This window comes from Lissotriton vulgaris, chromosome 4_1 (assembly GCF_964263255.1).
Source record: "Lissotriton vulgaris chromosome 4_1, aLisVul1.2, whole genome shotgun sequence".
Lineage (NCBI taxonomy): Eukaryota > Metazoa > Chordata > Amphibia > Caudata > Salamandridae > Lissotriton > Lissotriton vulgaris.
The window spans coordinates 1,297,356,113-1,297,368,036 of record NC_141691.1 but is presented as its reverse complement, the minus strand read 5'-3'; the positions used below and the strand labels follow the sequence as shown (position 1 = coordinate 1,297,368,036).

General features: G+C 41.4%; 1 protein-coding gene across 1 annotated transcript in view; it reads right to left on the bottom strand.

Annotated features, from left to right (window-relative positions):
- Positions 1-978: 978 nt before the first annotated feature.
- Positions 979-11,924, bottom strand: part of RPRD1A (regulation of nuclear pre-mRNA domain containing 1A) — a 431,185-nt gene continuing 420,239 nt past the window's right edge. Inside the window, exon 7 of the mRNA XM_086965530.1 lies at positions 979-4,879. Within this exon, the coding sequence (XP_086821656.1) occupies positions 4,730-4,879 (150 nt within the window). The 3' untranslated portion in view covers positions 979-4,729. The remainder of the gene's footprint in view (positions 4,880-11,924) is intronic.

Genomic DNA, 11,924 nt, shown 5'->3' with positions numbered 1-11,924 from the left:
AAACCAAGAACACTGCAATGCACTACATTATATATACAGACACACAAACGAACTTCTGCAAACATGCCCTTCCGCTCAACTTCCCTCTCTTCTTTATTGCCAACAGACAGCACGCACAACCTGCCCTTTTCAAAACACAATACCTACATTGGGACCTTTGTCTGGAACTCCTTACGGTGACTCCCTCTCGCACCCATCACTGAGTGATTCTCCGGGACCCTTGGCTCACACATATTGGGGCTATCATCCTTCAGCCCCGATGATGTGCCTTTAACCCCTAATAAGATCGAAATGCTGTTGACTCTCATACAACCAGATTCTTACATTAAAGCTTCTGGTGCACACAACATTTAATGGGAATCATGTTTGACTAGCCCTGGTATTTTTTTTCTTTTTTACTGACTACCAGGGCAGCTGTTTTAAGACTTGTCTATATATATTCATCTCATCTTGTCCCTTGTGCATAGTGTAATCGCCTCTTGAGCACCTTTTTTAGTGTTTTGCCTTTATATTGTTTGCATATACAGTGTTTCCCTTGTAATATTCTCATGTTTCCTTAAATTAATGTAGTATTCAGCACATTCCTGGGTTTAAGTGGTAATCCGGTGATTAATCAAATTTTTTTAAAAAATCAGTCTACTAGCACCATGTAATGAACCGTTGTTCTGTCACTATCTTTGAAAAACATTGTGCAACATTTCCACACCTGCTCTAAGCAACCAAGACCAGGCCTGCTTTCTCAACATTTTGACGCAATGTATGGGAGCATGGAAATATGTCACACTGACATGTTTTGGCAAATCGCTATGTCAACATCACAAACAAAAAAGTCATGACGTGCCACAAATCTGAATTATCCTGTATGTTCATAGTGCCTCATCCCACTCTTTATCCAAACAACTGATGATCTGATTGCAAAAAAACAATTCTCTTCCTCATATTTGCTGCTAAAAGAGCCAATGACAAATTCAAAAAGGAGACATAATATTCCAGGGTTTAATGGTTTCTATATTTAGCATTATTTTCTTCTTTCGTTAAGAACAGTTATTACTAAAGCTTTACAAAAGCTGTGGAGTCATACGCTACATTATTACTGCACATAACGATTGAATGGTATCACATTATTTGGAATAAGCGTAATTCTTATTTTTAGAAATTCCTAAAGAAAGAATAGATTCAAAGAAAAAGACCCATTTTCCCAATGGCTCAAGACAAAGCGCTGTATTTTTCTGAAAACGACATAAGTATTTTATCCTAATAATACAAGTTGTGAGTCTTCTGTTGCATTGTTAACAGAACTACAGTTCCCTTTAAAAATCAAATGCCAAATATTGCAGTGCCTGAGCCTTATGAAAATAAGCAAAACAAGCTTTTACTTCATTTCAAAACCAGAACAGAAGGAACAGCAGGAAACACATTTTGGTATGCACAGTTCATGCAAATTCATCTAGACAAACATATTAAAATAGGCGTTGCCATTGACGGAAAACCAGAAATGGTCCTTATAGACTGGGCTAGGCACCTTCTTGATTACATCTGCTGCGTTGAATGTTGTTGAGATTTTTTTTTAAGGAAGCCCTCAAGACCTCTTTTACTACGATCAAACCATAGCAACCAGCCATCTCTGCTTTAAGGTTTTGATTTTAAATGTCTCTAGCTCTCATTCACACAGTGGGTGCGTTATTTGGATGCTGCACTTTTCATAAGCACTTCTTTTAAATGGTTTGAATACAACAGTAATGTGTTTGAAAAGTACATCTTTATAATGGCCAAAAGAAAGCTGTAGTGTGTTTGAAAAGCACCTCTCTATAATGGTTTAAAGAAAGCTGTAGTGTGTTTGATGTCAGTTCTTCACCAAGAACAAATCAATTACTTCTTGTTGGCTCCTTGGTCAACAGTGGTTATATGCAACAGGCCAACAGATCGTTTGATAGTCTGGATTTAAAGGTGTTTTGCTGAATTTCTTCCTTTACTTTTTCTTTTGTTAGTGGGAAGTGACAACTTGTATTTGAGGGTACAGTGCACAATTAACAATGCCGCAAAACAGGACACAAATAATAACACAACATTGTTAATTCCAGTGGCTGGCACAGTGTGACAGCTGCATAGGATTGAGAGACCCCAGTACTCATTTCACCAAGTTACTGTATTACTCCTCTTATAAAAGCAAAACATGTCTGTCTATTCCTTCTTTCCCACCAGACTCTTTCACTGGCTGGATAAGCATATCTGTAGAACTACATCTTGATTAAACTCAAGCAGGGATACTTAACTTGTACAATGATGCTGCAAGGCCCTATAACAAACGTCTTTCAAAGAAGTTCAAAGAACCCAGACAGTAAAATACATTAAAGTCACATTTGTTATTAAATTAGTTTGCCTTTAAAACCGAGCTTACTCAGCCAGTGCTTTACTTGCTTTTTAAGTCATATACGCATGTTCTATCTACGGCTCCATCCGTTTAGTTTCTGAGGAATATTCTGGTGTAGTCTAGAAAGAGTTAGAAGCTTGTGGAGTTATGTTATTTGACAAAGTTGGTGAAAGGGAAAATGTGATGGAATTTAGGAAATATCTCCTGTAAACATCACTCGACATAGGAAAAATCCTTAATCAGGCTGTACACTCTCTCCAGAAGAAAAGAGAGGAAAAAAATGTGCCTGCAATGTGAGCTCCGGGAATGCCAGAGACAACTAGCTGGCACATCCATAATTCAGCAAGAGGCAAACTGAAGCAATATTACGAATGAGGTTTACAACATAGGACTGTTCAATGGCGACCACCGATGATCTTGATGGGAGGTGGGCAATGCAAACGTAAACAAATTATTAAAAAAACAACAACAGTTTGAAAGCAGACGAGCAGGTCAGACATATCTATAAGGCCAATTTCTCTGTCATTTCTTACGAGCCAACAGTGTGCACAGTGACGAGAACAGGCATGGACAGTGGACACCTATCTGGCTATCACATTCTTCGTTTCTATTTCGGCATAGTTAATTTTTCTTTTAACATCAATGAAAATGTTAGCTGCGCACTCGTGAGCGCTGATAAACCCCACAGCTAAGTCACTGGCTCTGGCTTCTCTGAGGAGTGGTTTTGGCAACTTTTGGTATTGTGTCTTATCCATTCAAGGGCAACAAACGTTTTCCACTGAGCCGGTTCGAGTCCTTTTTCTAGTCAAAGGGTAAGACTCGCCCTTTTTTGCTAGAGTATAAAGTCATTTTTGATGTGTCCTTGAAGCGATGAACAGAGAAATATTTTCCGACATACGAGTTAGGAAATTAATCCTATTTCTACTGAAATGAAACAAGAATTACTGCACTCTACAGGCACTGAATAGTCATCGCAGAAGGGCCACTAAATAGAAAGAAACCTCTCTTTCGCATCAGACTGAAATGAACAATTCACCTGAAAGACAATATAACACAAAACCCTACAACAAATTAAACTTAAATAACAATTCTATATATCAGGGAATCTTCCAGTAAACATAATAAAACGCAAACGCCCAACACTAACATAATAAAAGAAAAACTGGCTGGCAATAATAAATTTAAAAATTATTGCAAAAAAAAAAAAAAAACTTGAATCCAAATGTAAAAAATATTTGCATTAAACCCCATGTCAGCGAAAATGAAGACAATCGATAAATCCTGCTACACAACAGGGCAACATAAAAATCCCCCTAAGTGTGAAGAGGGGGCCTGCAACACTTACAGAGATGAGGCTTGGGGTTTATTAGGACAATTTATGGTTGAATGCAAACAAAAAACTTTCACAACTTCTACAGCTTAGTGGCAGAAGCATACAATTATGGACAACTCATAGCTGCTACACTCGTTACCATGGAGAAAATCAAAGTGCTGGAAATTGATACTGCAATATAAAAGACCATCAGACAACATTTCAGATTCACTCGGACTTGCAATGCTCTGCCCAAATAAATACCAAAGATTGTGTAAACTATCTGACACACATTGAAAGACGTAAAGAAAAGTATTACTTTACCTGTTTAAATTATACGAGTGCAGGCAGAATTCCAATAGGTTCAAACAATTAAACCCTCAATACTTTACCTGACTTTCATACTTATAACATACAATTGGACAAAGCTTAGTAAAAATCAACCAAGCGATCAAAATCGTGCTAAAGGGTTTGGAATATATGGTAACTGAGGGCTGTACAATGAGAAAATTAAACTAATATCAACTTCATTACTAACTAAAACACACAAAAACCCGAGAATAGCATCGAGAGAAAGGTTTTAACGAAAAACACTAGGCACACGAGGAGATTTGGGCTCACAATATCGACACTTACAGGTGAGAATGATGTGCTACTTGTGAAACGAGCATTGGTTTGTAGAAGGCGTTAAACTAAAAAACTATTAATACCACATTCATCTCTTCAATAAAATGTTCTTTTTTGGGTCACTTGATCCAAATATGTACAAAATATATTACAGAAAAAGTACACTCTTCATTAAATAATCCATATTTCATTAACATGTTTCATTTAGTTGTTTAAATTTTCCTATGTACCATCAGCACTGCAAAATAAAGTTGTATACAAACTGTATAACTTATTTGACATGTATTGTCTTGTCTTTAAATATGAAGACACTCCTGCCATAATACAAAAATAACACTTCAAGGCAATAGGTGTAACCTATTTTGCCAGAGAAAACCAAAGGTTTTGAAGAATAGTGATTAGGTGTCCGTTATCGCTTGTCAATCATCACCAAAGATGTCTCCAGCAAAAGGCAGATGGACATTGCTGCCCGTTACGTTGGGAAGTCTAGACAAGTCAGGGAGATTCAGGATACGCAACTTCAGTTCTTTGCGAACCTGTGATGCTCTTGATAACTTCCGCTTGTATTCCTGCAAAACAAACAAAAAGTAAAAATGTAAATTACCTGAATCTAAAAAAGAAGATTCGGATATTATTGGTTGAAAACGCAACAAAGTATGCATGATTTTGAGATTCCATATGACAATGGATATTTTGCACAACAGCTGCGACCTCTTTCTGAATGAATCTCATACTCTCCTAACCGTTCAAAAACCTTTCATAACCTACAGCGTTAAGTTCTACCATTTGCGTTTTATAAACTCTCCAACTCTCAATCACAATTGTGGTCTATACTGGATTCTTGTTAACACTCACACCAATGACCAGAACCCACTAAAAGTAACACTGCTGCAGCAGGCCATGAAACTACTGTATGAATTGCTGACATGAGAAAAAATATCTACTTAGTGGGTGTTCTTACACGCCAATCCTAGTCAAGTGATCTCTAAAAGAATCAAGCTAAATACCAAACTTGCAAACGTGGAGAGAAGGGAAAAGTCACAATTAATAGAGCACAAGAGAAAGATTATCATTCGTTTGTGAGCCCAATTAAGAAGTGACATACTTTTGTATTGAGAACTGGTAGAATTTGTAGTGGCACCTAGCTTCTGAGCCACATAGTTATCTGGCAGTTAGGGTAGATCTATATACATTTCCGAAAATTAATCCATTATATAGTTGTTAAGTGCAATGCTAAAAACAACTTTACCTCTGGGATGTATACATATCGAAAGCAAAATCTAAGTAATAAATCTATTGCACCTACACTGACAGGTGGGAGGCTAAGTTCACGCCGAGGTTCGGGTTTGAAAATCACTGTGGAGGGTAAAAAAATGCTGGAATACTCCTGATTAACCTTGGAGGAAGGCCTCCCTTTTAGTGGGGGTGGGGAATAGGTGCCCCAGATTTTAAATCCTACTGCCTGGCCGGTCAACTACAGTGGCTTTTATAGTGGTCGGCCGGACGCAACCTTCGGTAAATTGATTTCACCATGACTACGTTAGACCCGGGCAAACTACATAGCCTGCTCTGCCCAGGATCATCGTCCCTCTTCAGCCCCCCTACTGCTGCGTATCGCCTTTCCATACTGGAAAATGGTGTGGCGCTACACTGTCCAACGACGCCATATGCCCCCAACATGCCTCTGCTGGGACTCCCCACAACAGTTGGAATTCTCAAAATGAAACGACTGCACCCCTGTACGGAAGGTGGAGCCATGTCAGTTGGAAGACTATTTGTGGATAATATCCTCCTGAACCACGCAAACTTTACTCATGCTCTAGGTCTGTCAGACTCACTGTTTTTGAGACATGCTTGTACCACACAATATGTACGACGAACTGGGCACCTGATGATGTCGAACCCCCTTCACACAAATTCATACAACATAATGGGCCACGGAAGACACCTGATTCAATGGTTGTACCAGGGACTGAGAGCACATCTCTTGACCTCACTACCCTGCTATGCACTAAACAGGAGGAGGATCTGGGCAGCAATCTTAGAGATAAGGAGTGGACCTCCCTGCTAGAATACCCTAAGAAAGTCTCCCGAAATTCCTGATTCAAATTCATTAAGTTCTCCACATTACATAGGGAATATCTAACAGCACATGGAGTCAATTTGATGTGCCCTGACGTGTCTCATGCTTGTCCCCGATGTCACACACAGGATGCTACTTTGACTCATATGGTATGGACCTGCCCTGTGATATCCTACCACTGGGCTCAAATACGAACCGCGCTGACCGACCTGGCAGAGAGGGGCACTTAGCAATCCCTAGAACACTGTATCCTTAGACTGTTTCCGCGACCCAGGGGCGCTAAAGTAAGACCATTTGCAGACCTAGCGCTACTATTAGCTAAGCGACTCTTGACTAGACCCTGGAGGTCTTCTGCAGCGCCTCTGATATGGTGATGTTGTGCTTTACGAACTACACTGTCAATGCTCCATGTAGGGATGGACATTATGTATTATTATGAATACGTTTGTTGTTACTGTAACATGTTCGATCTTTAAGCTTCTTCTAACAAGAGGAAGGGGTCTGTAAGTGTTATTCATTTTACAGTGAAAATTCAATAGCTTTTGGGTGAATAAAGAAAAACCTTTGCCGAAGGTTACTCGCTGCAGTCCAAGCCATGCTGATCGAAAATGCAAACTCAAACCAGCATTTTTCTAGAAATGGGTCTGAATATTTCGCATTCCCAAGAGCTGAAATCTATTCGACTGCTGACGATCAGTGTCTGCTGAGCCTACCACTTCCACATTCCTGACTCTTAAATTGGGAGCAGCCAGGAAGACTCCATGGATAGAGAGCAGAAAACCCTACAATCTCTTGTCACAGTCAGAGATGGGTAAACTGGAGAACCATTTGCTTGTTCGCAAAGAACATTGCAGGAGTTAGGCTATGCACATCGAACCATCTTCCAAGGAGTGGAAGAACACAATTTTGTGCTACACAGGTGTCCTTCATTTCTATGGGTTGCTATAAAGGCTGCATTTTATTGATCAAAGTCTGTTTATTTTGAAAGAAATACGTTACTTACCTGTAACTGCAGTTATCCAGTATTGGTGTCTTTCATAGATTCACATGCCTGAATCATTCCCCGTCGTCGGGATGGGAGTCCCCGGTATATAAAAAAGTAATGTCCTATAGACATATATAGAGAAAAGTAGGCCTAGAGGCCTCACCTTAGTAACATATCCATTTCCTTTTGTAAAAAGGACAAAACTATAGAGAAGAGCCAATCAGCTGCCACCTCCCTCTAGAACCTCCCTGTCGGGAGCCTCAGTCCCTCAGATTTTCGTACGCACTAAGCTAAGTAGGCGTGTTACTGAGAGAATTAGGTGAGTCCTTCCAGGGAAGGCGGGAGGGTTCCATGTGAATCTATGAAAGACACCAATACTGGATAACTGCAGGTACAGGTAAGAAACGCATTTCTTATCCAGTATTATGGGTGTCTTTCATAGATTCACATGCCTGAATCAGAGTAGCAAGCAATGCCCAGTGCACATTTCTGATGGAACAGCATATACAAGTCATTAGATAATACATATCCTGCGACTATGAACCATCAATAGACATCAACAATAAGCATTAGTAAAGAAATGTGCATACCAGAGTAGGATGGAGGGACGGAGGAAGGCTCACCTTACTGAAATAGATGGCGTAGCACTGCTCATCCCACTGCTGCATCCTTCATCAGCTCTGTATCCAGGTATGCGGCGACTTCCATGTTGACGCCCTGCAAATGTCAATGACTGGCACCCCTGCAAAGAGTGCCATAGAAGTGGACATAGCTCTCGTGGAGTGCACTCTCACTTTGGAATGCAATGGCTGTCCAGCTTGGTCATGACAGAAAGCAATGGCTGCAGAAATCCATCGGGAGATGCTCTGCTTGGTAAGCGGTAGACCCTTCCTAGGTCTGCTGTAAGCTACGAATAGCTGGTTAGATTTTTTGAATGTTTTCGTTTTGTCAATATAAAATTTCAAGCATCGTTTGAGATCTAAAGAATGCAGCGATCTCTCAGCTGCTGTGCTTGGGTTTGGAAAGAAGGAACGTAGAACCACAGGTTCATTTAGGTGGAAGTCCGACAGGACCTTTGGGATAAACCTAGGATTGGTTCTCAGGATTACTCTGTAGTTTTTAAACTGTAGAAAAGGATCCTGGATTGAAAACGCCTGAAGCTCACTCACCCTCCTTGCAGATGTGAGCGCTAGGAGGAGTGCTGTCTTCCACGAGACATACTTTAGGTCGGCTCTGTGTACTGGTTTGAACTGATGTTTCATGAGCTGATTAAGAACCACATTGAGATGCCAGGTAGGTGGCAACATCCTTACTGGCGGGAAAGACCTGTACAATCCCTTTAGAAATTGCTTAATGAACCTGCTTGACCAGAGAGATGGACTCGTTGAAGTTCTTTTATAACGAGATATTGCTGCCAAATGTACTTTAATGGAGGAGTGGGCTAGGCCCGACTGTGCCAGATGTAATAGATAAGGTAAGATTTGCTCTGGTGAGGAGGAGATAGGCCGAATTCCTTGATCTGCACACCAAACACAAAAGCGCTTCCATTTAAGCAAATTCGTTTTGGTCGTGCTATCCGCCCTTGCTCTGGCAAGAATGTCTCTACAGTCTTGTGGAATATTCAGATTCCGGAACTCAGGAGCCAGGCGACTAACCTGAGAGACTTCAGATCCGGATGTTGAACTTGTTTGTTGTTCATCGTGAGCAGAGATGGACACTGCCGCAGGTGGATCAGCGGTTTCAGGGATAGACTGTGAAGCTCTGTGAACCAATATTGCCTCGGCCAAGTTGGGACTATTAAAATTAGAATACAAGGCTCCACCTTCATTTTCCTTAGGACTCTGGGAAGCATCGGGAATGGCGGAAAGGCGTACGCAAAGACTTTGCGCCATGCGATGGAAAATGCATTCCCTAGAGACCCTGACTGGGGATGCCAACTTGCGAAGTGTGGGCATTTGGCGTTCACTCTCGTCGCAAATAGATCGATTTGTGGCGTGCCTCATCTGGAGAAGATCTGGTCGATAATTTGTTGATCTAGCTCCCACTCGTGTGACGATGTTTTCTGCCTGCTCAACTCGTAGGCGAGCACATTGTCTGTGCCTGGGACATATTTCGCCCTTAGGGCTACATTGTCGAGTAGGAGCCAATTCCAAATTTTTTGCGACTCGCGAGAGAGTGTCAGCGAGCGCGTCCCTCCATGTTTGTTGAGATAGTGCATCATCGTAGTGTTGTCGGTCCCGACGAGCACTAGGGAGTTTTTGATCCTTGGTAGGAATGACTGCAGGGTCAGGAAAACTGCTCTCAGTTCGAGAAGGTTGATATGGAGTTTCTTCTCTGCCACTGACCATTTGCCGCTTATCTGCAACTCCTGCAGGAAGGCCCCCCAACCTTCCAAGGAGGCGTCCGTCGTGATGACATGAGGAGCTGCGGGAAGTAGGAATGTTTATCCTTGAGATAGGTTCTTTGGCGACATCCACCAGCGTAAAGCCTTGACTATTTGCACTGTCACCTTTATGCGATCGTCGAACGACCCCATGCATTGCACCCACTGCGTGGATAATGCCTCTTGCAGAGGACGCATCCGCAGACGGCAATGTGGTATCAGTAGGATGCACGATGACATCACCAAAAGGGACTTGAAGAGACGAACCGTCAACACTTTCTTCGAGGCCACTGTGGAGGCTAGAGAAAGGAGCTTGCGCTTTCTCCTGTGATGGGAACGCTCTTGCAGAACATGTGTCCACGGTTGCCCCCAGAAAGGTGATGGTTTGAGAAGGCTGCAGGGTCGACTTCTCTTGGTTGAGCGTAAAACCCAGATGATCGAAAAGACTGAGACAGGTGTTGGAGGATCTGGAAGCGTCTGTGAAAGATGGTGCCTTTATTAGCCAGTCTTCCAGATATGGGAAGACTTGGTGACCGTGTTGCCTGAGGGAGAGACATTTGGTGAAGATGCGGGCGCCGATTTGAGACAGGACACGGAACTGGAAGTGTCTGCCCGCTACTGCAAACCTCAGATACATTTCGTGATTTTTGTGAATTGGAATATGAAAGTACGCGTCCTGCAAATCCAGTGACGGCATGAAATCTCCCTCCTCCAGAAGATGCAGGACTTCTTGTATCGTGACCATGCGAAACGACTGCTTCCTCAAGAATTTGTTCAATGCCCTGAGGTCTAGTATCGGCCTCCATTTCTTCTCTTTTTTTCTGGATGAGAAAGAATCGGGAATAAAATCCCTTCGTCATTGACAATACCCCTTCCCAGGGAACGCCTGCCTACACACCACTAGCCCTAAACCTCAGATGGCAGAAATTGCCACACTGATGAATGCTCTGTTATTCAGAGTGAAATTTCCTTTCACAGAATTCTATTAATCTTAATTTTGTGACCCAAAACATCTCTGAAAAAACAAAAGGGATGTTATTGTTGAGATACAAAAATGTAAAACCATTGAAATAGGCCAGTTATGGTCATCAGAACCAATGGAATATAAAGCACTCCTGGACAAATTATGATAGAAAGAGGCACATATCTGCAATGCATTGGGGTGTAAGTGATGCTAATATCTAGCCATTTCGTTGTTATGATTATTAGATCTCATACATACCATACTTGTGTGAAAGCATGGATGGGAAACATATCTAAAAAAGAGCTTGCCCTAGACTTTGACTATTACAGAACAATGGCTCTCACCGGTATCATTTATGAAGATATATATTCAAAAGGCAGAATAACCATGCAGAGTTAATGCTATTGTTCAAAAACCTGCTCCATTCATGACCACTACACTTCTTTATATACCATTTAAAGAAAGTTTATCATTTAGGTTTTTACATAAATCCATTGTAAAAAGTGTGATCCAGTGAGTAGTGTCCCCATTAAAAACAAACCACAACAAAACAATTGCACAGATATGAATTACAAAAAGTGATTGTGTGTTTTATAACAAACAATCATTAAAGATGATTTTGAATAGCCCATTGCCTATAATTGGGCGCCCCACTGGTTATAATTAATGTCTGCAACATTTCGACCCTGATCCTGGATACACGGGTGCCATAAGGACCAAAATGACAGGGAGACTATCGACAATCCAAACATCGATAATGTGGGCAATGTGGCTGAAAACTCATGCCCAAACAATGCCACCCTGGTGAAAGTGCTGAAGAAAATATACTCACTCAAGGGGCATAGAGTACCTCCGAATGTAAGGGTCCACAAAAAATACAAAGCGGTGCTACAAGCAGTATAGTGAGGACCATAGAACATGGTTCCAAAGAATCAAAGCATGCCAAGGAAGACAAACCTTCACATACACCACTAAACAGCACAGCAGATAGGACTGTCTCAGTCTCCCAGAGAATTCCAAGGACCACCAATTACAAGACATTGATCTGGTCTTTGCAAATGGGGAGAGTTTGTTTTTAATAGCTTTGTTCTAAGAAAGTATAACAGTCCATAGTATTCCAGCAGAAGATTCCACGACAGACGAACCCGCAAAGGCACCTTAAATTAACAAAGAATCAATCAGGGTTTAAACCGGAGTGT